This window comes from Trichomonas vaginalis, chromosome II, assembly GCF_026262505.1.
Source record: "Trichomonas vaginalis G3 chromosome II, whole genome shotgun sequence".
Classification (NCBI taxonomy): domain Eukaryota; phylum Parabasalia; order Trichomonadida; family Trichomonadidae; genus Trichomonas; species Trichomonas vaginalis.
In genome coordinates, this window is record NC_067204.1 from 19,888,158 (window position 1) to 19,914,748 (window position 26,591).

Consider the following 26,591-nt stretch of genomic DNA (forward strand, 5'->3'; position numbering starts at 1 on the left):
CATTGCTGAGTTTTATGTACGTGAAGAGAAGTACAATGAATTCAATTACGAGTACAATTGCAATGACAACTAAGGCAACTATTTTTGTCTTTTGCCAGCAAGGGTACTTCTTCTCTTCCAATGGTTCGGCAGAACTATACTCACTCATGAGAAATGCCAAAACGGTTTAATAGAAAAAGTGTCATTTTTTCATGTCCGAAGACTCGAAGGTGCAACACTTCCAAAATACCGACGAACTCAGAAGAGCAGCATGGCAGTATCTTCTTGACAACTTCTTTGAGTTCTCCAGGTACACCTTGGAAAATGCTGAAGAACTCCGACATAGAGAATTTGGAGAAATTGCACTCCAATACTACATTGACAAACAAAGGGTAAACAAAGGGTAAAATAAGACTAAAAACTTAACGTTTAAAAAGTGACATTTTTATGAGCTCCGAGTCACCGAGAAAACTTGGTCAGATGTTAGCAGCTTACTTCCCTGAGGAGGATGGAAGCGTTACATACGTAAGGTTCAAAAACAACGAACCTGGAATTGCGTACCAAATTCGCAATTACATGACCATGGAAGAGTACGAAAGGTTCCTACAAGAGAAACCAGCTCTAAACAACTCAGAAAAGAAAGAATAAAAAGTTTAACTCGTAATTGTTTATTTTTTTACTTGTATGGGCAAGCTGCAAGAATGAAGTCGACTATCTCAGTCTTTGTCTTGACCAGTTGGACTGCTCTTGCGAGTACGTCTGTTTTGCGGTCTCCAGCTGGTGTCTGACCTTCGTAATTGCGCATGTTCTTGAGAGCTCCAACTGTAAATGGTTGTAGGATGAAGAGTCTCTCAGACTGCTTGAGGTAGTCTTCACGGTCACGAACCGAATCTGTGGTACGAGTCGAATTGGTCGACCTTAGGGAAGAGACTGAAAGCCTGTCGTCTTCCATAGGAGCTGTAGCATACTCTTTGCGTAAGCGGTTCAGGCCTTCTTCGAAGTCTTGGTCTCTCTTCGATTGGGATTGAGATTGGAATTGCTGGGGTGGAGCTTGCTGGAACATCCAAGGGTTGGGGAAGTAAGGCATAGGCTGAGGAGGGTAGTTCGGGAAGCCTTGTAGTGGAAATTGGTAGTAACCTTGAGGTGGAAATTGGTAGTAATTTGGTGGAGGGACTTGCTGGAACTGAGGTGCAGGGGCTGGTGCTTTAGGTTCCTCTGGTTTGGGAATGGACTCGGTTGGTGGGACGTCGGACATTCGTTTGTGGCTTAACCATCGGACCACAACGATAAAAATCTCTGCTACTAGCAGTACTTCTACTGACAGTAGAAGTACTTTTACTGACAGTAGAAGTACTTTTTCTGACAGTAGAAGTACTTTTACTGACAGTAGAAGTACTTTTACTGACAGTAGAAGTACTTTATCGTCGAAAACCCTCTCAAATTTTCCTTTTTACTGACGGTAGAAGTACTTTTACTGACAGTAGAAGTACTTTTACTGACAGTAGCAGTACTTTTTCTGACAGTAGAGTACTTTTTCTTTTACTGACAGTAGCAGTACTTTTTCTGACAGTAGAAGTACTTTTTCTGTCAGTAGCAATGGTCGAGGTCGAACCTACCGACGAGGCAATTTACCTAATTGAAATTAACGAGCTTGTTAAAGACTTCCTCAGGCAGAATGTAAAAGGCAAGCTTGTTAGCGGTTGGATAACGGGAAGGGCTGCCTTGAATCTCGAGACTTCGACTGGAATTCCAATTCAAATACCAGACGGGACAGCCTACGATGGCATAAAGCAAGCAAAGAAAGAAGCTCTTCTCAAGTTCTTTGCCAAGCGTCCTTGGATACTACTTCCAAACAAGGAGAACCCTTTCCCAAGAATGAGCCAAATTCTCAAGGGTCTCCTTCACTTCTCGGGTCAGCCGTTCTACATAACCTCAGAAGGCGACATCCAACCAGTTCAGTAAACCTTAACGTTTAGAGTAAAAACATTTTTTTTCATTTTTTGAATGAAGCAAGTTAAATTCGTCCCACACCAATCTCAATGGACCGATGAAGAGTTTCAAGCCATAGTTGAAGACGTTGAGAACGACATAGACGGCGAACTTGAAGGAGCTCAAATCACAATTGCAACCAAAATTGCAGGAGTCAAGGAACAGATAGCTCCACTTAAAGCTACCAAAGCTACTCTTGACCTCATGGATAGTTACCGTTTAGATGTCAAGAGTGGAATAAGACATTTAAAATTAAAACTTCTAAACTACGAAGCTATACTCCAAAAGTTAGCAGAAATGAGAAGACTTTACCAGAGCTACTTACATGTAAGGGACTTACCTTCAAGCAGTCCGACCAAAGATGAATTTTCTGACATTGTCCCAATTTTGTCCGAAAGTCAGCTCAGATGTTTCGAACTGCTCCCAACATCTCCGGAATATGAACGTTTGCCTGAACTCTTCCGCAATCTCAAAAAACGTTTTTTGGTTCTCATGTTCCAAACTTTTATCGGAAGAGACAACAAACGTTCAGAAGAAGAACAAGATATTATTTTAAACTTGTTGTATGACTTAACTGTCATAACAAGCTTTTTGAAGTAAAACCGTCATTCTCAAACCACTTCATTTTTCGATGTCCGAACAAGCACCGAAGCCAAACTCAATGGCAGATGTCCTTTCAAGGTTGCCAGACAAGCGCCCAATTCAAATTCAAATTGCCCAATTGAAAGCTCATCTGACAAACACCATTAAGACTCTCCAAAGTTGTCTTATGACAGAGATGACCAAGCTCAAAGCCGATGTCCTCATGAACCAAGCTTCCAATGAGAAATGCCTGAACGATTTCGCGGAAACCTTGCGCAATTACGAGAGAGAGAACCGAGACCTTTCCAGACTCATCTACCGTTTCTTCGAAGAGATAGATGCCATCTGGAAGGTACTCGGAAAGGACAGAACCTCCAACACCGTAATTCGTGAACACAGAATTGAAGAAGGAATTGTCGAGGAAGAAGAGAAACACGAAGAAGAGGAAGTTTGGGCAACCCTTGTTGCCGATGACACTTACGAAATTTCCCAACCCTACCCATACAAAATCCGCAACAGGGAGACCGGCAAGGTTCTAACCCCAGTCCTCAACAACTTGGGACACTTGAACCTTAACCTTCGGAATCGCGGTTCAATCTCCATGGGCAAGCTTGTCGCAATTCAATGGGTTCCAAATCCAGGCAAGAAGACGAAGGTCAGACACATTGACGGTGACAAGCTCAACAACCGTAAGGAGAACCTCGAGTGGTTCTAAGAGTAAAAAAATTTTATTTTAGGGGGAAACCCCAAGTAAATTTAGGTGTTTATTTGGATAAGTATGTGAAATTAAGGTCAATTTGCAAAATTAGTTCCCGACCTTTGAATTGGACTCTTTCGTCATCCCAGTTGCGTAGGAGGTCGTCCCAGAGAAGTTGGTAGAATTGCCAATCCAAGGACGATTTGTCCTCCCAGGCATTGAGGATGTACTGCTCGTAGAGTTTCATGACCTCTGCCTTGCACCAGACACCCTCTCCCTTGGAACGTAAGGCTTCTTCGAAGTGCTCGAATGCGATTGGCTGCATGACCATCCGAAATGACACTTTTTGTCCGTTTGGTCAATGTTCGTGTCTCGTGCCATAGTCGACGAAAATACAGACAAACAGGTTATATATGAGTTTGAGACCAAGAATGGTGTAACTCGACCTGTCCGATTCAAAGACTCCGAGGGCGACCATGAAATTAAACGGAAATTACTAGGAAGGAATATAAAATGGACTGGTTGCCACCACCTCCACCTCCACCACCTTTACCTGTTCCTCAAGTAAATAAGCCTTTCCCGTTCCCAAGAATTCCCACATTTTAATTCAAATTCGAATAAAAATTTTTTATTTCATGCAATGTTTTATTTCTGTGCCGTCTTCAAGTATGCCCCAGTACTTACGCTTGGAGAGGACATGAACTTCGGTGAAAATTTTGTCCAATTTGAATTGACCCATCTTCTCACCGACTAAACCCATTTCAATGAGTTTGTTGTATCCTTCTTCGTTCGTCATGAGTGCGTCAATGTTCTCATAGTAAACCACAACTTTGGATTTGACTTCGGAGAAGAATTTGTTGTAGTTGTCAAGGACTGCCTTTGCGAACTGAGGGTAAGACCAATGTTCGACAATAGGTTTTAATGTGGTTACTAAGCCACTTTGACCTTGAGTGAATTCGTACTTCAAAACAAAAGGAGAAAACCTTTCAACAAAGTTGTCGACCTTCTCATAATGTTTACTCTTCATCTCTTGAGGTTTCTTAATGGAATATCCCCATGTCGAATTCATAAGCAATTTGAGTGTCATTGCAAGTTTGGGGTTTGAAGCTTTCCTAATATCATACAGTTGTTGTATGACTTTTCCAACTGTATAGTTCCTTCCCGGGAACTCACCATCTTCGTTTGGAATTCCAGTCGGAATATATTGGACAAACCTCATGTATGCAGCGTTAAGGTCGACATAGTATATCTTTTCATCTGAGTCGAACTTGTCGCAACCAATTGGTCCAGTTTGTGGAAATTCAAGTGAGTCTCTTATCTTCTGAGAAACTTCTCCTGTTATCTCATAAACATCGTCGAAGCAACCTGTTTCATATAAAACCTTCTGACCTAACTCAGATGCTCTCCAATACAATTTGACGTCAATTGGATGTCTCAATGGAAGTTTATTTATAGCATCTTGAAGTTCTTGCAACCTCATTGGAAGTTCTTCTGGTTCAGGTTGGTATCCGAACAATCCAACTCCTTGTGGAATTGTGTACTTCTTTTGTACTAGAACTTTGTCTGGAACAACTTTTGGTCTTGCTAACAGTGAAAAGTTTGTTTCGTCTTTTGGTACAAAAGTTTCTGTCAGCTTGTCATCTGGAATTGGTTCCAACAAACCTTTCTCGAAAAGAATGTTTACAGCTCTGACAATGTTGCACTTGCCTTTTCCGAACAATGGGTTTGTAAGACTTTCGTTCAACATGAAGTGGTTGTGGACAATTACAATCTTCAACCATGGTAAATTGAACTCAACAACATAGTCGTCATGTGAAGAACCTTTAGCTGTAGGTATGTTGACTCGGATATTGACATTTGCCAACGGTGCAATTTTTGCCAATTGACCTCTGAGAATGTACCTTGTCTTCACACATGACTCAAGATACTTCATCTTCTCATCTGTAACAAGACCAGAGTTCCTGAGACATGTAAGAATACAAGGTTCATTGACAATTGTTTCAATTGAATTGTAAATTCCATACCTTGTCAAGTCAATGTCAGACTTATTTATGAACGGGAAGTATCCAGCATGTTGTCTGACTGCTTGAGGGTTAGGTTGGTACCATTCGAACTTGACACTTGCAATTCCTTCAATTGCATTCAAAATGTCTGAGTCGGAGTCAACCATTTGTTCTCTCTTTGTAGTCTTGAAAGCGTCAAGAAGTTTTGCGGCTGTTTGTTCATTGCCATGTGCATAGTAAATGTGACCATCCAAATCTGTTATGGTCAATCTGAGATTGTGTCCTTTCTTATTTCCGTCTTGAATTGCAGCAAGTACACCCATGAAGCCTTCTTTGTTCTTTCCTTCGTCAAAGTTTACTGTAAAGGTTCGACCAGATGTAATTTGACTTCTAACTTCACGATACTTTTCATATGCATATCTTGTTCTTTCCATGGGAGCATGTGCGTCTTCACCTTTTCCTTTTTTCCTTCTCAAAGGATGCAATTGTTCGTCATGTTTCCAGTAGAATCTGGCAAAGCCGTCGTGTCCTTCAACTTGAGGTTCACTAACATCGAAAGGCATGTCCATAAGACGTTCTTCTTCTAACCTCTCTAGTCTGTTTGGATAATTGGCACGTGCTGTTTCCAAATCCATTTCGTAGCGAAGACCAGACAATTTGTCATAGACTTTTATGGGTCTTCCCTTCCTATATTTAAAATTCTTCGAAACTCTCCAACCATATCTTTGTAACTCTGCTTTTATTCTAGCAGATTTCTATCCATTCTATATGGGGGCATTTTTATAAAAATAAAAAAATATTTTTTTTTTTACTTTACATAACCGCCTGCTGCCATAAGTCTTTGACGCCAACCCATACCAGCTAATGAAGGTTGACTTGGTTTAGTTTGGAAACTAAACTTTGGTTTTGGTTTATCTTCAGTTTTTGGTTTTTTTCTTCTATCGGTTTTTCGTCACTTTTCGGTTCCTCGACTTTACCTCACCTGCAGGAACAGTTGTGTCGTCAACATCTTCATAAATATCATATGCCATTTGTTTTTGTTTTCCTTTCAACTTTTTGTGTTTGTTGTAAAGTTTAGAATATTTCGACTCTAAGTCAATGAGATGTTCTATAATGAACTGTTGGTCAGTGAAGTAAACTTTTCCATCTGTTGTCTCGAAAGCTCCTTCAGACTTCAATATTTTATTTGTGAGAGTCTGTTTCTTTTTTGAGATACTAGCCGTTCCATTTATGAAAAGTGACTTTATAGTTAGGGTTTGTATTTCCAGACCTGGCACTTTCTATTATTGAATTTTTCTCTTCATCTGTAAGTTCTTTGACAGGTTTTGACAATGGTTCTGAACTTTTTGTTTGTGGTGTCAAATCTACCGTTTCAACTTCTTCGGTCATTTCATCAGTAAAAAATTTTAGTTTGGTTTGTTTTCAACTGGTTGTTTAGGTTTTTTAAGTCGGTCTAAAACTTCCTGAGGTATAGGAAGAACTTGACAAACACGTGGTGTAACTGCTGGAAGTCGACAAATCCATCTTGAACCCATTTGTCTCAATGCTGTATTGTTCATTTCATCTCAGTAAAAAATTTTACATTCCCCACGTTTGAGGCGGTTGCGGTTGGTTATTGTTTACCCATTGTTGTGCATGGTTATATCCTCTGTTAAAGAATCTTTCACCTTGGTCCATATAGTGTCCTGCTTGGTTATAGTAGTCATTTGCTTTGTTATAATAGTTTCCTGCTTGTCTTCCTACATTGTCCATCCATCCTTGAACTTTTCCTCTTGTTTCAGGATTTGGAATAAGATTTGTTGCATCTCGTGCTACATCCCAACCTTTCTGTACAGTTTGTATAATAGGTTGTGCTTTCTCTTTAAGTATACCTAATGTACTCAAAATCTTCCTTCCAATTCCAAATGCACCTCTAGCTATTGTTCCCACTGCGGGCAAAAATCTGGATGCAACTCCTGCTAATGCGCCAAATAAACCCATTTCTTATGGGTAAAAAATGACGAATCCAAACAAGGACCCCTATGTTTCTAAAGCGACAAAGAAAGCACTCATGATAAAAATCTTTAGTTCAACACCAAATGCTTGGTTTATGGATATCTTGGAAAACATTCCGAGGTATAGAGAAGATGGACCTCCATACTGGTTAATATTTGTTGGTCAAAACACAAGATACTGTGAAGCCATACCATTATGGTCCAAAAATATTTTAGATGTGAAAACTGCTTTGACAATATTCGTTGACAAATACCATCCAACAAAACTGACATCTGACTGTGAAAGTTCTTTCAAATCAGATGATATAAAAACTATCTGCGTTCAAAAAATAAACCAATATTTCATTGTCGACCAAAACCATTCTGCTCTTGGTGTCATTGACGGTTGTATAAAATATTAAGAGACTTAAACCAACCACAAGGTGGTGAAGCAAATGAAATGTCATATGACGACAAGTATAGACACTTCTCCAGGCAAAGATGAGACAAGTTTTAAATATTTACAATAACCGTAAACAAAAAGGTTTGGGAAACCACTCCCCCGAAGAAATGAAAAACAACCCTGACTTAGAGAAAGACTATATATTTAATAATTTAGTCAAAAGAGACAAACAAGAAAGAATGCCGGGCTTCAAACTTCAGAAAGGTGACAAAGTAAAAATAGAAATACCTAAACGCGACCCATATGAAAATACTATTGACTATGACAACAATGGGAACTCGACAGGTACTCACATTCGTGTTCGTAAAAATAGAAGAAAGTATACAAGAGAATATTATGAAGTTTTAGGCAAACATGGCAAAATGTACACACTGCAAGCAGAAGATAAAACTACTATTGTCAGACCTCGTTTCAAACTTGTCAAAGTTCAAGGTGGTATACTTTCAAAGACAGTTCCTAACAAATATAAGACAACTCCTGACGAATATGCTAAAGAAGTTGAAAATGACGACTAAGCAATTCTATACCATGCGTAAACTGTCATGTAAGGTGGCATGTATTCTTTACTTTGTCCCGTTGTATGTGTATATCCTGTAACGAAATGTGAATGGATTCCTTCTCCCTGCGTGTCATCCCAGTAACAATTTATAGCAAACTTAACGTCCTCTTTAACATCATATCCTTTACCTTTTGTCATTCCTCTCCAATCCCAATATCTATGCTTATGCCAACCACCTTCAGATGTAGTTAATCTTACGTAATGACTGTGCGCAGGTAAATTTTCACCTGAAATCGTTTTACTTCCACCTGTTTCCTTTGAAGAGTTTGTACAATACAAAAACCTGTCGACTATTTGAGTCCAAGTTCCAAAACCCAGAACTGTTTCTGGATTTGTTGAGTTCATTGACGTATAAATAGAGCCTATAGGATATAATGTTTGAAGTATTTCTGTCTTTAATGTTTGAAGCTCTGTTTTGTCTGCTTTCTTGTCATATAAATCTTGAGCAGTGAATTTAATATTATGTTCATCCTTCATGACATAAACATCTTTACATCTAATGTTTCTCATCGTCGTTATGTCGTCATCCGATGTTAAACCTTGTGGAAAGTTAGGAGGTTTATAATATAATACATCCCCACCAGTTTCTTCAACCGTTCCTTCAATACTTTCTATAGCAACAGTTGTAAAACTTGTATGTGTATGGTTCTTGTCTGCTTTATTTTCAAGGCTAACGTTTAAGTCTGTTATTTCAGATATAGAATGTGTATGTCCAACGTCACTTTTCCTGTTTAAGGTTTCTTGTAAGTTTGTAATATTTGCAATGGTATGTATATGAGTCTTTTTAGAATATTCGTTTTCAGCTCTTGTCACTTCACTTGACATTTTATTGTCAACATATGTTTTGTCTGCTAGTTCAGGATGAGTATGTTCTTTTGTTGCATAAGCATTGTTAGCTCTTTCTTCTTCTTTTGCTATTGCATCGTCTACATATTCTTTGTCAGCTTTGTTGTCAACATCTGCCTTCAAAAGAAGTTCATTTATAGGTTTCTCGTTTAAAGTTCCTTTTGTTGGATTTATACAGACAGTATGGTTCTTATTGTCTTGAAATAGAAACTCATCTGTCATTGGGTTTAATGTCAGTTTTAAGTTTCCTTCTTTCAATGACTCAGATATCTTAGAATAGTTTGAAAAGTTTGTTGTGTTCTTATTTAGAGCTTGCATAATGAGTTGTCGGTTGTGTTGTATTTCTCTCATGGAAGCAATATCTTTCGACATTTTTATTCTAGATAAAATATGCTTCCAATAGAAAAAGAAAATTCAAGAGTTGCTACAACTAAACCATTAGATGAACTTTTTACTAATGTCGGTCAAAAGTTTGAGACAGAGACCGTAAAGCATGAAGGCTATCGTTTTGACTACCCATTAAGATGGCTAAGAGACCCATCTGTCACAAAAGCTATTGGCTTTCGTAGAATGAAGTTCATTTCAGAAGCCATACATGGTTTCCCATTTACGGTCGGTTTTGAAGTTCGATACTATAACAAAGAAAAACATACGTATGAGAAATTTGAACAGGGAAAACTTTTACAAGTTAGTTTGCTTGTAAACTTAGAAACAACTCTTCAAGCTTTTCAAGAAAAAATAAACGACATCTATATCGAATATGCAAACCAGTATAACATTGACGAAGGAGAATACCATCTCGATATTATTTATGACAGGAAAAATGCAACTGTTAAAATCAATAAAATAGAAGACCTTGGAGAAAACGTTTATATTTCTACAAAATATAACAACTTGGCATGGTATAGATTTATGAGGATGTTAAATCAGCCTGCAGCATATCCAGTACACCCAGACTTTTATGAAGTCGAAAACCCTAATGGAACATATGAAAATGTTTTCGACCAAGATGCTATTATTGTTCATGCTTCATTTTCTGGCGCCCAAAACTCTTTCTTATGCTTGGCAAATGACTTTTACGAAAAACCTACAAAGTTATATGAACCGCCGAGTGGAAGTATTTCAGACTTTCAAGTATGGTTTACTACAGATGGAAGAAAAAGAATAATTCCATTATACCATGCGTTTTACTTAGAACTTAGTTTCATATACAACTACTATCGAACGGTAAAAATATAATTTTTAATACGGTTGAGGTGTTGGATTTGGTTGCCAACTAGACTGTGGTGCAGGTTCAGGCTGTTGTATAACAGGAGCTTGTTCTTCTGGTTCAGGGTCTTTAGGTATAATACCAACAAACTGACCTACTCTTTTACCAATATTTTTGACTCCGTTCCAAATTCCTCTTCCGACAGATTTTATTCCATTCCATATACCTCTTCCAACTCTTCTGAAGAAGTTTCCAATACTACTGAAGAAACCCATTTTACTATATGTAAAAATCTAATGTCCGCCTAGTCTCTTACGTTTCCTGTTGAGTTCCATAGCATTCTTTAACTGGAGCTCATACATTCTGTTTCTCCTCTGGTAGAAAACATATTCTGGGTCAACTCCTGTGTTCGCGTCATCTGCATAAAGTTGTTTATATCCCACTTCAGGGTTTGTATAAAACTCTTTCCATCTCATATTTGCATACCATGGTGGCAAACCTAACGCAGCGTCATTTGACATGGCAGTTTGCATTTGTACATCTGTTGGCACTTGACCATAGTTTGCCATTGCAGTTTGTATTCTAACTTCATTTGGAATATTCTCTGGGTTTGGTTGTCCAGGTTGCTGTGCATTCGCTAAGTTCTGTGCGTCCATTTAATATTAGATAAAAATATCTCTTACGAGTACATATACTGAACATTTGCAGGCATTGGTTCATCTTCATATTCTCTGTACTTTTCTGCCACGTCAAATAAATAAATGACACAATGGAAAAAACCTAAAACTAACAATCCGATTTCAAACCACATTTACTTACTAATAAAATTTCTTTATTGTGACACTTTCTCCAGTTTATAGGACCTCTCTCATATTCTATCTTGTCATATATAAACTCATAGTCATGTATGTCCTCTAACCATCTCATAACGGTTTCCAAACCACTTTTATCGGATGTAAAGTAAAAGCATGGATGGTTATGTATAACGTCTAAAGTTTCTAAAGAGTCTCTCAAAGTCCAGTCTACTTGGTATTGAAAATCCCATGTGTTATAGAACGGCGGGTCCACTATAAAGAAAACATTTTCCTTGTCTTTATATTTTTCATACAACTCTGTCCAATGACATCTCACAAACTCTATACCCTCAATATATTTTTCTATGTCCTCTTTGAAAACATTTGTATAGTTGAGATATAAAACTTTTGACATGAGTGTTTCAATGTCATGAACTCTTATAGCACCACTATATAATAGTCTAGCAGATATACTATCCCAGTCTATATATTCTGCTTTTTTCAAAACCTCTCTCACAATATTTTTCTTATCTAATGGTATACGTTCCATCTTACCTATAGGTATCTTTTCTTTTAACTCTTTCAATATATTGTTTGTGTCTGGAATATGTTTGAGACGGTCCATATAGTTGTCGAAGTCATTGCATATAATCTTTGAGTCTGGGAATATTATATGGCACAAATGGGATATATAGAAACTTCCACCGAACAAATCTACAAATGTTAGACCATTCGGTAGTTTCTTAAGTTCTCTCAATATAATATCTTTACATCTACTCTTATTTCCAAAGAACGGTAACGGTGGTTTTGTAAAATTCATTTATATATAATAATAAAAATGTTTTTACCCGAAAAGTGATGGAAAAGTGACAAAACGTGAAAACATATATAATTTGTGAAAAGCGACACCATTAATATGATGTAAATAACAACAGTTTTGGTTTTGTCACCGGCTGGTCGGCTGGGGTTCGGTCCTCCTCTTGGGTCTTGGGCAAAATTTCTTATGGGCTAGAGGGCGCAACGCGCCTGGAAGCCCCACTACCTTTTTTTTTTTCATTGTTTTATTACTTTCTCTTTCTTTTCATATTAATCATTGTTTTATGAATTTCTCTTTCTTTTCATATTAATCATTGTTTTATAGAATTCTCTTTCTTTTCATATTAATCATTGTTTTATAGAATTCTCTTTCTTTTCATATTAATCATTGTTTTATAGAATTCTCTTTCTTTTCATATTAATCATTGTTTTATATAATAATATTTCTTTTCATATTAATCATTGTTTTATGAATTTCTCTTTCTTTTCATATTAATCATTGTTTTATATAATAATATTTCTTTTCATATTAATCATTGTTTTATGAATTTCTCTTTCTTTTCATATTAATCATTGTTTTATGAATTTCTCTCGATATTAATGAATGCCCTCTTAGTATTGCCATCAAAGCGAATTCAATAGAAATTGTCCAATTCCTAGTTGATCATGGTGCAGATGTTAACATGAAACTTATTCTCTTTCTTTTCATATTAATCATTGTTTTATCTAATTCTCTTTCTTTTCATATTAATCATTGTTTTATTACTTTCTCTTTCTTTTCATATTAATCATTGTTTTATATAATAATATTTCTTTTCATATTAATCATTGTTTTATGAATTTCTCTTTCTTTTCATATTAATCATTGTTTTATCTAATTCTCTTTCTTTTCATATTAATCATTGTTTTATTACTTTCTCTTTCTTTTCATATTAATCATTGTTTTATATAATAATATTTCTTTTCATATTAATCATTGTTTTATAGAATTCTCTTTCTTTTCATATTAATCATTGTTTTATAGAATTCTCTTTCTTTTCATATTAATCATTGTTTTATATAATAATATTTCTTTTCATATTAATCATTGTTTTATTACTTTCTCTTTCTTTTCATATTAATCATTGTTTTATATAATAATATTTCTTTTCATATTAATCATTGTTTTATGAATTTCTCTTTCTTTTCATATTAATCATTGTTTTATATAATAATATTTCTTTTCATATTAATCATTGTTTTATTACTTTCTCTTTCTTTTCATATTAATCATTATTTTATAACATTCTCTTTCTTTTCATATTAATCATTGTTTTATATAATAATATTTCTTTTCATATTAATCATTGTTTTATTACTTTCTCTTTCTTTTCATATTAATCATTGTTTTATCTAATTCTCTTTCTTTTCATATTAATCATTGTTTTATTACTTTCTCTTTCTTTTCATATTAATCATTGTTTTATATAATAATATTTCTTTTCATATTAATCATTGTTTTATTACTTTCTCTTTCTTTTCATATTCATCATTGTTTTATTACTTTCTCTTTCTTTTCATATTAATCATTGTTTTATATAATAATATTTCTTTTCATATTAATCATTGTTTTATTACTTTCTCTTTCTTTTCATATTAATCATTGTTTTATCTAATTCTCTTTCTTTTCATATTAATCATTGTTTTATATAATAATATTTCTTTTCATATTAATCATTGTTTTATATAATAATATTTCTTTTCATATTAATCATTGTTTTATTACTTTCTCTTTCTTTTCATATTAATCATTGTTTTATAGAATTCTCTTTCTTTTCATATTAATCATTGTTTTATATAATAATATTTCTTTTCATATTAATCATTGTTTTATATAATAATATTTCTTTTCATATTAATCATTGTTTTATGACATTCTCTTTCTTTTCATATTAATCATTGTTTTATAGAATTCTCTTTCTTTTCATATTAATCATTGTTTTATAGAATTCTCTTTCTTTTCTTATTAATCATTGTTTTATAGAATTCTCTTTCTTTTCATATTAATCATTGTTTTATGAATTTCTCTCGATATTAATGAATGCCCTCTTAGTATTGCCATCAAAGCGAATTCAATAGAAATTGTCCAATTCCTAGTTGATCATGGTGCAGATGTTAACATGAAACTTATTCTCTTTCTTTTCATATTAATCATTGTTTTATGGAATTCTCTTTCTTTTCATATTAATCATTGTTTTATATAATAATATTTCTTTTCATATTTATCACTGTTTTATTACTTTCTCTTTCTTTTCATATTAATCATTGTTTTATCTAATTCTCTTTCTTTTCATATTAATCATTGTTTTATTACTTTCTCTTTCTTTTCATATTAATCATTGTTTTATAGAATTCTCTTTCTTTTCATATTAATCATTGTTTTATGAATTTCTCTTCTCATATTAATCATTGTTTTATATAATAATATTTTCTTTTCATTAATCATTGTTTTATTACTTTCTCTTTCTTTTCATATTCATCATTGTTTTATTACTTTCTCTTTCTTTTCATATTAATCATTGTTTTATATAATAATATTTCTTTTCATATTAATCATTGTTTTATTACTTTCTCTTTCTTTTCATATTAATCATTGTTTTATCTAATTCTCTTTCTTTTCATATTAATCATTGTTTTATATAATAATATTTCTTTTCATATTAATCATTGTTTTATTACTTTCTCTTTCTTTTCATATTCATCATTGTTTTATATAATAATATTTCTTTTCATATTAATCATTGTTTTATTACTTTCTCTTTCTTTTCATATTAATCATTGTTTTTTAGAATTCGCTTTCTTTTCATATTAATCATTGTTTTATGGAATTCTCTTTCTTTTCATATTAATCATTGTTTTATTACTTTCTCTTTCTTTTCATATTAATCATTGTTTTATGAATTTCTCTTTCTTTTCATATTAATCATTGTTTTATGAATTTCTCTTTCTTTTCATATTAATCATTGTTTTATGAATTTCTCTTTCTTTTCATATTAATCATTGTTTTATTACTTTCTCTTTCTTTTCATATTAATCATTGTTTTATATAATAATATTTCTTTTCATATTAATCATTGTTTTATGACATTCTCTTTCTTTTCATATTAATCATTGTGTTATGGAATTCTCTTTCTTTTCATATTAATCATTGTTTTATAGAATTCTCTTTCTTTTCATATTAATCATTGTTTTATAGAATTCTCTTTCTTTTCATATTAATCATTGTTTTATAGAATTCTCTTTCTTTTCATATTAATCATTGTTTTATCTAATTCTCTTTCTTTTCATATTAATCATTGTTTTATATAATAATATTTCTTTTCATATTAATCATTGTTTTATATAATAATATTTCTTTTCATATTAATCATTGTTTTATAGAATTCTCTTTCTTTTCATATTAATCATTGTTTTATAGAATTCTCTTTCTTTTCATATTAATCATTGAAAAAAAAAAAAAAAAAAGGTAGTGGGGCTTCCAGGGGCTGCGCCCCTTCTAGCCCTGATGATGTTTAGTAATAAATGAAGTTTTTATTCGGAGGGCTTCCAGGCGCGTTGCGCCCTCTAGCCCCGAAGATGTTTAGTATAAATGAAGTTTTTATTCGGAAAATTGTTAGTCTTCTGGGTCGAAAACATTATATAATGTGTCACTTTTCACAAATTATATATGTTTTCATGTTTTGTAACTTTTCTGTCACTTTTCGGGTAAAAACATTTTTATTATTATATATAAATGAATTTTACAAAACCACCGTTACCGTTCTTTGGAAATAAGAGTAGATGTAAAGATATTATATTGAGAGAACTTAAGAAACTACCGAATGGTCTAACATTTGTAGATTTGTTCGGTGGAAGTTTCTATATATCCCATTTGTGCCATATAATATTCCCAGACTCAAAGATTATATGCAATGACTTCGACAACTATATGGACCGTCTCAAACATATTCCAGACACAAACAATATATTGAAAGAGTTAAAAGAAAAGATACCTATAGGTAAGATGGAACGTATACCATTAGATAAGAAAAATATTGTGAGAGAGGTTTTGAAAAAAGCAGAATATATAGACTGGGATAGTATATCTGCTAGACTATTATATAGTGGTTCTATAAGAGTTCATGACATTGAAACACTTATGTCAAAAGTTTTATATCTTAACTATACAAATGTTTTCAAAGAGAACATAGAAAAATATATTGAGGGTATAGAGTTTGTGAGATGTCATTGGACAGAGTTGTATGAAAAATATAAAGACAAGGAAAATGTTTTCTTTATAGTGGACCCGCCGTTCTATAACACATGGGATTTTCAATACCAAGTAGACTGGACTTTGAGAGACTCTTTAGAAACTTTAGACGTTATACATAACCATCCATGCTTTTACTTTACATCCGATAAAAGTGGTTTGGAAACCGTTATGAGATGGTTAGAGGACATACATGACTATGAGTTTATATATGACAAGATAGAATATGAGAGAGGTCCTATAAACTGGAGAAAGTGTCACAATAAAGAAATTTTATTAGTAAGTAAATGTGGTTTGAAATCGGATTGTTAGTTTTAGGTTTTTTCCATTGTGTCATTTATTTATTTGACGTGGCAGAAAAGTACAGAGAATATGAAGATGAACCAATGCCTGCAAATGTTCAGTATATGTACTCGTAAGAGATATTTTTATCTAATATTAAATGGACGCACAGAACTTAGCGAATGCACAGCAACCTGGACAACCAAACCCAGAGAATATTCCAAATGAAGTTAGAATACAAACTGCAATGGCAAACTATGGTCAAGTGCCAACAGATGTACAAATGCAAACTGCCATGTCAAATGACGCTGCGTTAGGTTTGCCACCATGGTATGCAAATATGAGATGGAAAGAGTTTTATACAAACCCTGAAGTGGGATATAAACAACTTTATGCAGATGACGCGAACACAGGAGTTGACCCAGAATATGTTTTCTACCAGAGGAGAAACAGAATGTATGAGCTCCAGTTAAAGAATGCTATGGAACTCAACAGGAAACGTAAGAGACTAGGCGGACATTAGATTTTTACATATAGTAAAATGGGTTTCTTCAGTAGTATTGGAAACTTCTTCAGAAGAGTTGGAAGAGGTATATGGAATGGAATAAAATCTGTCGGAAGAGGAATTTGGAACGGAGTCAAAAATATTGGTAAAAGAGTAGGTCAGTTCGTTGGTATTATACCTAAAGACCCTGAACCAGAAGACAAGCTCCTGTTATACAACAGCCTGAACCTGCACCACAGTCTAGTTGGCAACCAAATCCAACACCTCAACCGTATTAAAAAATTATATTTTTACCGTTCGATAGTAGTTGTATATGAAACTAAGTTCTAAGTAAAACGCATGGTATAATGGAATTATTCTTTTTCTTCCATCTGTAGTAAACCATACTTGAAAGTCTGAAATACTTCCACTTGGTGGTTCGTATAACTTTGTAGGTTTTTCGTAAAAGTCATTTGCCAAGCATAAGAAAGAGTTTTGGGCGCCAGAAAATGAAGCATGAACAATAATAGCAGCTGGGTCGAAAAACATCTTTAAATAAATATGGTTCATCTCTTGCATATCGACTGTAAATATTTGCTAAAGGAAGTTTGACTTTCTGATTTAACATTCTTTGCAAATAATACCATGACATTGCAGTGAATTCTGTATATATTTGTTCGTCTTTATTTGGATTGTTTTCGTAGATTTGAAATGACACTTGTGAATTTTGTTTGTCATATACAATTCTCACATAAAGTGTGCTCTCGGTATTTGCATATTCATCAGCATATTTTGCATAACATGAATTTATTTTATCTTCTATATTTTTTAACGCAGTCTGTAAGAAGATGAAAGGTCAACTTGTATTAGCTCAATTTCTTCCCACATTTTTCGTTTCCCTTCAGATATATAATCTATATGAAACCTTACAATAAATGGAAAACTTTTATCTTCTACAGACACAAATTTTATTCTACGAAAGCCAATAGCTTTTGTGACAGATGGGTCTCTTAGCCATCTTAATGGGTAGTCAAAACGATAGCCTTCATGCTTTACGGTCTCTGTCTCAAACTTTTGACCGACATTAGTAAAAAGTTCATCTAATGGTTTAGTTGTAGCAACTCTTGAATTTTCTTTTTCTATTGGAAGCATATTTTATCTAGAATAAAAATGTCGAAAGATATTGCTTCCATGAGAGAAATACAACACAACCGACAACTCATTATGCAAGCTCTAAATAAGAACACAACAAACTTTTCAAACTATTCTAAGATATCTGAGTCATTGAAAGAAGGAAACTTAAAACTGACATTAAACCCAATGACAGATGAGTTTCTATTTCAAGACAATAAGAACCATACTGTCTGTATAAATCCAACAAAAGGAACTTTAAACGAGAAACCTATAAATGAACTTCTTTTGAAGGCAGATGTTGACAACAAAGCTGACAAAGAATATGTAGACGATGCAATAGCAAAAGAAGAAGAAAGAGCTAACAATGCTTATGCAACAAAAGAACATACTCATCCTGAACTAGCAGACAAAACATATGTTGACAATAAAATGTCAAGTGAAGTGACAAGAGCTGAAAACGAATATTCTAAAAAGACTCATATACATACCATTGCAAATATTACAAACTTACAAGAAACCTTAAACAGGAAAAGTGACGTTGGACATACACATACCATTGCAAATATTACAAACTTACAAGAAACCTTAAACAGGAAAAGTGACGTTGGACATACACATTCTATATCTGAAATAACAGACTTAAACGTTAGCCTTGAGAAGAAAGCAGATAAAACATATGTTAACGAAATATACCAAAGTTTAGTTGGAACAAAAAATATTGAAACTATTGTTGGTGACTTTTCTGTCAATGAAGAAAACAAATATTTTAGATGGCAGTTGGTACAGTCCTTAAAAAATGGTACACGGTATAAACTCATTCCGAAAAATAACAATGAAATGTATGTAAGCTATAAAAAGAATGATAGTACACAAGTTAAAGTTCCATTAGACAACAACTGTTACTTGAACTTATATGGAGACGAACAAAAGAAATATTTAAGAGTTTATGAAATGGCAGATATGACATTGCCTGACCCAGCTCCAATACCATATTATTATGACTATGGATATGACGGCGGAGCACTACATGCAGATGAACAAAAGTTAACATTATATTTAGATTATTATAGATATAAAAGATATAATGCAATAGAAAAAACGAGAATAGTATATTATTATATAGATGACAAAAATAAATATTATAGTCAAGACTTTACCTACCCTGAAAACATAAGATTATATTATAAAAAATATTCTAACACAAACCAGAAGAAACCCGAAATGGTTGCGCTATATTTTAAGTTCAAAAGAGACAATCCTATATTATCTCATATGTTTGATTTAATGAACCCAGTAGGTTCTATTTATACATCTATGGATGCAAGAGGTCCTCAAGTAATGTTTGGTGTTGGTGCATGGGAACAAATAGTCGACAGGTTTTTGTATTGTGCAAACTCTTCAAAGGAAACAGGTGGAAGTAAAACGATTTCAGGTGAAAATTTACCTGCACACAGTCATTACATAAATTTAAGTACATCTCAAGAAGGTTGGCATAGGCATAGATATTGGGGTTGGACAGGAATGACAAAAGGTAAAGGATATGATGTTAAAGACGACGTTAAGTTTGCTATAAATTGTTACTGGGATGACACTTGGGGAGAAGGAGACCATACACATCACGTTTCAGGATATACGCAAACAACGGGACAAAGTAAAGAATACATGCCACCTTACATGACAGTTTACGCATGGTATAGAATTGCTTAGTCGTCATTTTCAACTTCTTTAGCATATTCGTCAGGAGTTGTCTTATATTTGTTAGGAACTGTCTTTGAAAGTATACCACCTTGAACTTTGACAAGTTTGAAACGAGGTCTGACAATAGTAGTTTTATCTTCTGCTTGCAGTGTGTACATTTTGCCATGTTTGCCTAAAACTTCATAATATTCTCTTGTATACTTTCTTCTATTTTTACGAACACGAATGTGAGTACCTGTCGAGTTCCCATTGTTGTCATAGTCAATAGTATTTTCATATGGGTCGCGTTTAGGTATTTCTATTTTTACTTTGTCACCCTTCTGAAGTTTGAAGCCCGGCATTCTTTCTTGTTTGTCTCTTTTGACTAAATTATTAAATATATAGTCTTTCTCTAAGTCAGGGTTGTTTTTCATTTCTTCGGGGGAGTGGTTTCCCAAACCTTTTTGTTTACGGTTATTGTAAATATTTAAAACTTGTCTCATCTTTGCCATGGAGAAGTGTCTATATTTGTCGTCATATGACATTTCATTTGCTTCACCACCTTGTGGTTGGTTTAAGTCTCTTAACATTTTTATACAACCGTCAATGACACCAAGAGCAGAATGGTTTTGGTCGACAATGAAATATTGGTTTACATTTTTTGAACGCAGATAGTTTTTAATATCATCTGATTTGAAAGAACTTTCACAGTCAGATGTCAGTTTTGTTGGATGGTATTTGTCAACGAATATTGTCAAAGCAGTTTTCACATCTAAAATATTTTTGGACCATAATGGTATGGCTTCACAGTATCTTGTGTTTTGACCGACAAATATTAACCAGTATGGTGGTCCATCTTCTCTATACCTCGGAATGTTTTCCAAGATATCCATAAACCAAGCATTTGGTGTTGAACTAAAGATTTTTACCATGAGTGCTTTCTTTGTCGCTTTAGAAACATAGGGGTCCTTGTTTGGATTCGTCATTTTTTACCCTATAAGAAATGGGTTTATTTGGCGCATTAGCAGGAGTTGCATCCAGATTTTTGCCCGCAGTGGGAACAATAGCCAGAGGTGCATTTGGAATTGGAAGGAAGATTTTGAGTACATTAGGTATACTTAAGAGAAAGCACAACCTATTATACAAACTGTACAGAAAGGTTGGGAGGTAGCACGAGATGCAACAAATCTTATTCCAAATCCTGAAACAAGAGGAAAAGTTCAAGGATGGATGGACAATGTAGGAAGACAAGCAGGAAACTATTATAACAAAGCAAATGACTACTATAACCAAGCAGGACACTATATGGACCAAGGTGAAAGATTCTTTAACAGAGGATATAACCATGCACAACAATGGGTAAACAATAACCAACCTCAACCGCCTCAAACGTGGGGAATGTAAAATTTTTTACTGAGATGAAATGAACAATACAGCATTGAGACAAATGGGTTCAAGATGGATTTGTCGACTTCCAGCAGTTACACCACGTGTTTGTCAAGTTCTTCCTATACCTCAGGAAGTTTTAGACCGACTTAAAAAACAACAACAACCAGTTGAAAACAAACCAAACTAAAATTTTTTACGGACCTGAAAATGACCGAAGAAGTTGAAACGGTAGATTTGACACCACAAACAAAAAGTTCAGAACCATTGTCAAAAACTGTCAAAGAACTTACAGATGAAGAGAAAAATTCAATAATAGAAAGTGCCAGGTCTGGAAATACAAACCCTAACTATAAAGTCACTTTTCATAGAAATGGAACGGCTAGTATCTCAAAAAGAAACAGACTCTCACAAATAAAATATTGAAGTCTGAAGGAGCTTTTGAGACAACAGATGGAAAAGTTTACTTCACTGACCAACAGTTCATTATAGAACATCTCATTGACTTAGAGTCGAAATATTCTAAACTTTACAACAAACACAAAAAGTTGAAAGGAAAAACAAAAACAAATGGCATATGATATTTATGAAGATGTTGACGACACAACTGTTCCTGCAGGTGGGCACAGCCCGAGGAACCGAAAAGTGACGAAAAACCGATAGAAGAAGAAAAACCAAAAACTGAAGAATAAACCAAAACCAAAGTTTAGTTTCCAAACTAAACCAAGTCAACCTTCATTAGCTGGTATGGGTTGGCGTCAAAGACTTATGGCAGCAGGCGGTTATGTAAAGTAAAGAAAAAAATATTTTTTTATTTTTATAAAAAATGCCCCATATAGAATGGATAGAAAATCTGCTAGAATAAAAGCAGAGTTACAAAAATATGGTTGGAGAGTTTCGAAGAATTTTAAATATAGGAAGGGAAGACCCATAAAAGTCTATGACAAATTGTCTGGTCTTCGCTACGAAATGGATTTGGAAACAGCACGTGCAATTATCCAAACAGACTAGAGAGGTTAGAAGAAGAACGTCTTATGGACATGCCTTTCGATGTTAGTGAACCTCAAGTTGAAGGACACGACGGCTTTGCCAGATTCTACTGGAAACATGACGAACAATTGCATCCTTTGAGAAGGAAAAAAGGTAGTGCAGAGGATGGTCATGCTCCCATGGAAAGAACAAGATATGCATATGAAAAGTACCGTGAAGTTAGAAGTCAAATTACATCTGGTCGAACCTTTACAGTAAACTTTGACGAAGGAAAGAACAAAGAAGGCTTCATGGGAGTACTTGCTGCAATTCAAGACGGAAATAAGAAAGGACACAATCTCAAATTGACCATAACAGATTTGGATGGTCACATTTACTATGCACATGGCAATGAACAAACAGCCGCAAAACTTCTTGACGCTTTCAAGACTACAAAGAGAGAACAAATGGTTGACTCAGACTCAGACATTTTGAATGCAATTGAAGGAATTGCAAGTGTCAAGTTCGAATGGTACCAACCTAACCCTCAAGCAGTCAGACAACATGCTGGATACTTCCCCTTCATAAATAAGTCTGACATTGACTTGACAAGGTATGGAATTTACAATTCAATTGAAACAATTGTCAATGAACCTTGTATTCTCACATGTCTCAGGAACTCTGGTCTTGTTACAGAAGAGAAGATGAAGTATCTTGAGTCATGTGTGAAGACAAGGTACATTCTCAGAGGTCAATTGGCAAAATTGCACCGTTGGCAAATGTCAATATCCGAGTCAACATACCTACAGCTAAAGGTTCTTCACATGACGACTATGTTGTTGAGTTCAATTTACCATGGTTGAAGATTGTAATTGTCCACAACCACTTCATGTTGAACGAAAGTCTTACAAACCCATTGTTCGGAAAAGGCAAGTGCAACATTGTCAGAGCTGTAAACATTCTTTTCGAGAAGGTTTGTTGGAACCAATTCCAGATGACAAGCTGACAGAAACTTTTGTACCAAAAGACGAAACAAACTTTTCACTGTTAGCAAGACCAAAAGTTGTTCCAGACAAAGTTCTAGTACAAAAGAAGTACACAATTCCACAAGGAGTTGGATTGTTCGGATACCAACCTGAACCAGAAGAACTTCCAATGAGGTTGCAAGAACTTCAAGATGCTATAAATAAACTTCCATTGAGCATCCAATTGACGTCAAATTGTATTGGAGAGCATCTGAGTTAGGTCAGAAGGTTTTATATGAAACAGGTTGCTTCGACGATGTTTATGAGATAACAGGAGAAGTTTCTCAGAAGATAAGAGACTCACTTGAATTTCCACAAACTGGACCAATTGGTTGCGACAAGTTCGACTCAAACGAAAAGATATACTATGTCGACCTTAACGCTGCATACATGAGGTTTGTCCAATATATTCCGACTGGAATTCCAAACGAAGATGGTGAGTTCCGGGAAGGAACTATACAGTTGGAAAAGTCATACAACAACTGTATGATATTAGGAAAGCTTCAAACCCCAAACTTGCAATGACACTCAAATTGCTTATGAATTCGACATGGGGATATTCCATTAAAAAACCTCAAGATGAAGAGTAAACATTATGAGAAGGTCGACAACTTTGTTGAAAAGGTTTTCTCCTTTTGTTTTGAAGTACGAATTCACTCAAGGTCAAAGTGGCTTAGTAACCACATTAAAACCTATTGTCGAACATTGGTCTTACCCTCAGTTCGCAAAAGCAGTCCTTGACAACTACAACAAATTCTTCTCTCGAAGTCAAATCCAAAGTTGTGGTTTACTATGAGAACATTGACGCACTCATGACGAACGAAGAAGGATACAACAAACTCATTGAAATGGGAATGGTTGGTGAAAAGATGGGCTGTTTTAAGCTAGATAAGGTATTTTCCGAAGTTCATGTAATAATCGAAAAGGAAATATTGGGGCATACTTGAAGACGGCACAGAAATAAAACATTGCATGAAATAAAAAATTATTTTTTAAAAAGTGACATTTTTAAAATTTTATTTGAAATGTATGTACGCTGAGTTTGTTGGAGAAGACCGTTAGGAAACTTGTTTGTTATATGAGAAATATGAAATGGATACCATTTTAAAACAATATATTTTTAACATATATTAAATGCTTCAGGTTGAAAAACAAAGAACAAAAGTAGCAGATACAAAACCGTTAGACTATATCTTTACAAATGCTGGTAGGAATCTATCAGATGAAGAAATTTCATCCCGAGCATACAGGTTTGACTATCAATTCGTTGGCTTCAAAGTCCTTCAGATGCAAAGGCAATAGGATTTAGAAGAGTTTTGTTTTCAAATAGAACTAACGCATTTATGTTCGCAGTATATTTTCATGGGCAGTATAAAGGTTCTGATGGTCTAATAGACAAATTTGACGAAATGAAAATCTTTACAGTTCGTTCAGACGAAAGTCTTGAGAAAACTCTAAATGACTTTCAAACTCAAATGAACAAATATTATTGGGAATTTCAAAAAAAATACAACTCTTTACTAAATGGAACATACTATCTGAAACTAGAATATGACAAGATGAACTCCACCGTTTCATTTCAAAAGATTGAAATTAACCCTCCAAGAGATACAGAGTTTTTATTTTGGGAAGTAGACAAACGTTCTTGGGCACAATTTCTTCGGTTACTAAACCAGAACGAACCATTACCACCAGATGGTCCATTTAAATTTATACTTCCACCAGCAGATTTGATGGTTTATAGAAACGTGTTTGACCCTCAAATGTTATGTGTCATGCAAGTTTCAGTTCAAGCAACAATAGTTTTCTATGTATTGGTAAGGACTTTTATGACTTTGCTTCTAAATTCTACGAACCATCTAGTAACAGTTTCTCTGACTTTCAAGTTTGGTTCACAACAAATGGTGTGCAACATATTATTCCATTGTATATGACTTTTATCTCGAATTGTCTTTCATATATAACTACAGAAAAGTGCTGAAAAAGTATTGAAAAATAATGTTTAGGTGAAGAGGTGACATCTCACCTCTTTTCTCACCTGTTTTCTCACCTCTTGAATTTTCATGAAAACAATTTATTTTTGACCTTTTTCACAAAAAACATAAAAAAGTGAGTTAAAATGAGATGTTTACTGAACTGGTTGGATGTCGCCTTCACAGGTTATGTAGAATGGTTGACCCAAGAAGTGAAGGAGACCCTTGAGAATTTGTATAATTCGTGGAATTGGACTCTCTCTGTTTGGTATTTTTATCCAAGGACGCTTGTTTAGGAACTTAACAAGAGCTTCTCTTTTGGCGTCCTTTATGTCGTCGTAGGCTGTCCCGTCTGGTATTTGAATTGGAATTCCAGTCGAAGTCTCGAGATTCAAGGCAGCCCTTCCCGTTATCCAACAGTTAACAAGCTTGCCTTTTACATTCTGCCTGAGGAAGTCTTTAACAAGCTCGTTAATTTCAATTAGGTAAATTGCCTCGTCGGTAGGTTCGACCTCGACCATTGCTACTGTCAGAAAAAGTACTGCTACTGTCAGTAGCAGTACTGCTAGGAGCAGTAAAAAGGAAAATTTGAGAGGGTTTTCGACGATAAAGTACTGCTACTGTCAGTAAAAGTACTGCTACTGTCAGTAAAAGTACTGCTACTGTCAGAAAAAGTACTGCTACTGTCAGTAGCAGTACTGCTAGTAGCAGAGATTTTTATCGTTGTGGTCCGACGGTTAAGCCACAAACGAATGTCCGACGTCCCACCAACCGAGTCCAATCTCAATCCAGAAGAACCGAAAGCACCAGCCCCTGCACCTCAGTTCCAGCAATTCCAATCTCAATCCAAATTACTACCAATTTCCACCTCAAGGTTACTACCTACCACAAGGCTTCCCGAACTACCCTCCTCAGCCTATGCCTTACTTCCCCAACCCTTGGATGTTCCAGCAAGCTCCACCCCAATTCAAATTCCAATCTCAGTCCAAGAGAGACCAAGACTTCGAAGAAGGTCTGAACCGCTTACGCAAAGAGTATGCTACAGCTCCAACCCTTGGATGTTTATGCAAAAACCTGCCCCACAATTCCAATCTCAGTCCAAGAGAGACCAAGACTTCGAAGAAGGTCTGAACCGCTTACGCAAAGAGTATGCTACAGCTCCAATTGAGAGAAAGTTGTTGCTAAATTCAGTAAAAATAAAGTTTATGTTAGAATGTGACATCTCACCTGTTTTCTCACCTCATGAATTTTCATGAATTTTATATATTAATGTTTTGTCGAAACTTCTTCATCGTAAATGTTTTGTCGAAACTTCTTCTTCGTAAATGTTTTGTCAAACATGAACGTAAATGTTTTGTCATGATTTCTTCATCGTAATGAGTGTAAATGACCCAAAAATATAATTTAGGTGAAGAGGTGAGATTTCACCTCTTTTCTCACCTGTTTTCTCACCTCATGAATT

General features: G+C 34.6%; 18 protein-coding genes and 5 pseudogenes across 23 annotated transcripts, besides 2 other annotated features; 15 read left to right on the plus strand and 8 right to left on the minus strand.

Annotated features, from left to right (window-relative positions):
* Positions 1 to 9,343: part of a mobile genetic element that runs on past the window's edge.
* On the plus strand, positions 192 to 386 carry TVAGG3_0575280 (uncharacterized protein; the record flags this gene model as incomplete). The annotated part of the gene is made up of 1 exon (XM_051238973.1): positions 192 to 386. The coding sequence occupies one exon, from the start codon at positions 192 to 194 to the stop codon at positions 384 to 386; it is 195 nt and encodes a 64-aa protein (XP_051096797.1).
* Positions 427 to 627, plus strand: TVAGG3_0575290 (uncharacterized protein; the record flags this gene model as incomplete). The annotated part of the gene is made up of 1 exon (XM_051238974.1): positions 427 to 627. One exon carries the CDS (start codon positions 427 to 429, stop codon positions 625 to 627), a length of 201 nt encoding a protein of 66 aa, XP_051096798.1.
* Positions 656 to 1,234, minus strand: TVAGG3_0575300 (uncharacterized protein; the record flags this gene model as incomplete). Its single annotated transcript, XM_051238975.1, has 1 exon — positions 656 to 1,234. The coding sequence occupies one exon, from the start codon at positions 1,232 to 1,234 to the stop codon at positions 656 to 658; it is 579 nt and encodes a 192-aa protein (XP_051096799.1).
* On the plus strand, positions 1,984 to 2,568 carry TVAGG3_0575310 (uncharacterized protein; the record flags this gene model as incomplete). Its single annotated transcript, XM_051238976.1, has 1 exon — positions 1,984 to 2,568. The coding sequence occupies one exon, from the start codon at positions 1,984 to 1,986 to the stop codon at positions 2,566 to 2,568; it is 585 nt and encodes a 194-aa protein (XP_051096800.1).
* Positions 2,600 to 3,265, plus strand: TVAGG3_0575320 (HNH endonuclease family; the record flags this gene model as incomplete). The annotated part of the gene is made up of 1 exon (XM_051238977.1): positions 2,600 to 3,265. One exon carries the CDS (start codon positions 2,600 to 2,602, stop codon positions 3,263 to 3,265), a length of 666 nt encoding a protein of 221 aa, XP_051096801.1.
* TVAGG3_0575330 lies at positions 3,609 to 3,853 on the plus strand (annotated as a pseudogene). Its single transcript has one exon. A coding segment is annotated over exon 1 (245 nt).
* Positions 4,032 to 5,180, minus strand: TVAGG3_0575340 (DNA/RNA polymerases family; the record flags this gene model as incomplete). The annotated part of the gene is made up of 1 exon (XM_051238978.1): positions 4,032 to 5,180. A coding segment is annotated over one exon (1,149 nt), but the record flags the coding sequence as incomplete, so codon positions are not given.
* Positions 6,059 to 6,639, minus strand: TVAGG3_0575350 (annotated as a pseudogene). Its single transcript has one exon. A coding segment is annotated over exon 1 (581 nt).
* TVAGG3_0575360 (uncharacterized protein) lies at positions 6,829 to 7,230 on the minus strand (the record flags this gene model as incomplete). Its single annotated transcript, XM_051238979.1, has 1 exon — positions 6,829 to 7,230. The coding sequence occupies one exon, from the start codon at positions 7,228 to 7,230 to the stop codon at positions 6,829 to 6,831; it is 402 nt and encodes a 133-aa protein (XP_051096803.1).
* TVAGG3_0575370 (phage tail repeat-like family) lies at positions 8,198 to 9,070 on the minus strand (the record flags this gene model as incomplete). Its single annotated transcript, XM_001291817.1, has 1 exon — positions 8,198 to 9,070. The coding sequence occupies one exon, from the start codon at positions 9,068 to 9,070 to the stop codon at positions 8,198 to 8,200; it is 873 nt and encodes a 290-aa protein (XP_001291818.1).
* A 138-nt stretch (positions 9,344 to 9,481) lies between the features above and the next one.
* TVAGG3_0575380 (uncharacterized protein) lies at positions 9,482 to 9,922 on the plus strand (the record flags this gene model as incomplete). The annotated part of the gene is made up of 1 exon (XM_051238980.1): positions 9,482 to 9,922. A coding segment is annotated over one exon (441 nt), but the record flags the coding sequence as incomplete, so codon positions are not given.
* Positions 9,923 to 10,003: 81 nt separating this feature from the next.
* TVAGG3_0575390 (uncharacterized protein) lies at positions 10,004 to 10,330 on the plus strand (the record flags this gene model as incomplete). The annotated part of the gene is made up of 1 exon (XM_051238981.1): positions 10,004 to 10,330. The coding sequence occupies one exon, from the start codon at positions 10,004 to 10,006 to the stop codon at positions 10,328 to 10,330; it is 327 nt and encodes a 108-aa protein (XP_051096805.1).
* A 3-nt stretch (positions 10,331 to 10,333) lies between these two features.
* On the minus strand, positions 10,334 to 10,576 carry TVAGG3_0575400 (serine threonine-protein phosphatase family; the record flags this gene model as incomplete). The annotated part of the gene is made up of 1 exon (XM_051238982.1): positions 10,334 to 10,576. One exon carries the CDS (start codon positions 10,574 to 10,576, stop codon positions 10,334 to 10,336), a length of 243 nt encoding a protein of 80 aa, XP_051096806.1.
* Positions 10,577 to 10,594: 18 nt separating this feature from the next.
* Positions 10,595 to 10,957, minus strand: TVAGG3_0575410 (uncharacterized protein; the record flags this gene model as incomplete). The annotated part of the gene is made up of 1 exon (XM_051238983.1): positions 10,595 to 10,957. The coding sequence occupies one exon, from the start codon at positions 10,955 to 10,957 to the stop codon at positions 10,595 to 10,597; it is 363 nt and encodes a 120-aa protein (XP_051096807.1).
* A 4,726-nt stretch (positions 10,958 to 15,683) lies between these two features.
* On the plus strand, positions 15,684 to 16,511 carry TVAGG3_0575420 (phage tail repeat-like family; the record flags this gene model as incomplete). Its single annotated transcript, XM_051238984.1, has 1 exon — positions 15,684 to 16,511. The coding sequence occupies one exon, from the start codon at positions 15,684 to 15,686 to the stop codon at positions 16,509 to 16,511; it is 828 nt and encodes a 275-aa protein (XP_051096808.1).
* A 130-nt stretch (positions 16,512 to 16,641) lies between these two features.
* Positions 16,642 to 17,004, plus strand: TVAGG3_0575430 (uncharacterized protein; the record flags this gene model as incomplete). The annotated part of the gene is made up of 1 exon (XM_051238985.1): positions 16,642 to 17,004. The coding sequence occupies one exon, from the start codon at positions 16,642 to 16,644 to the stop codon at positions 17,002 to 17,004; it is 363 nt and encodes a 120-aa protein (XP_051096809.1).
* A 1,563-nt stretch (positions 17,005 to 18,567) lies between these two features.
* Positions 18,568 to 26,591: part of a mobile genetic element that runs on past the window's edge.
* On the plus strand, positions 19,414 to 19,806 carry TVAGG3_0575450 (phage tail repeat-like family; the record flags this gene model as incomplete). Its single annotated transcript, XM_051238986.1, has 1 exon — positions 19,414 to 19,806. One exon carries the CDS (start codon positions 19,414 to 19,416, stop codon positions 19,804 to 19,806), a length of 393 nt encoding a protein of 130 aa, XP_051096810.1.
* TVAGG3_0575460 (uncharacterized protein) lies at positions 20,207 to 20,762 on the minus strand (the record flags this gene model as incomplete). The annotated part of the gene is made up of 1 exon (XM_051238987.1): positions 20,207 to 20,762. A coding segment is annotated over one exon (556 nt), but the record flags the coding sequence as incomplete, so codon positions are not given.
* On the plus strand, positions 21,200 to 21,352 carry TVAGG3_0575470 (uncharacterized protein; the record flags this gene model as incomplete). The annotated part of the gene is made up of 1 exon (XM_051238988.1): positions 21,200 to 21,352. One exon carries the CDS (start codon positions 21,200 to 21,202, stop codon positions 21,350 to 21,352), a length of 153 nt encoding a protein of 50 aa, XP_051096812.1.
* On the plus strand, positions 22,132 to 23,105 carry TVAGG3_0575480 (annotated as a pseudogene). The gene has a single exon. A coding segment is annotated over exon 1 (974 nt).
* On the plus strand, positions 23,736 to 24,137 carry TVAGG3_0575490 (annotated as a pseudogene). The gene has a single exon. A coding segment is annotated over exon 1 (402 nt).
* Positions 24,291 to 24,906, plus strand: TVAGG3_0575500 (annotated as a pseudogene). Its single transcript has one exon. A coding segment is annotated over exon 1 (616 nt).
* Positions 25,882 to 26,297, plus strand: TVAGG3_0575510 (uncharacterized protein; the record flags this gene model as incomplete). The annotated part of the gene is made up of 1 exon (XM_051238989.1): positions 25,882 to 26,297. A coding segment is annotated over one exon (416 nt), but the record flags the coding sequence as incomplete, so codon positions are not given.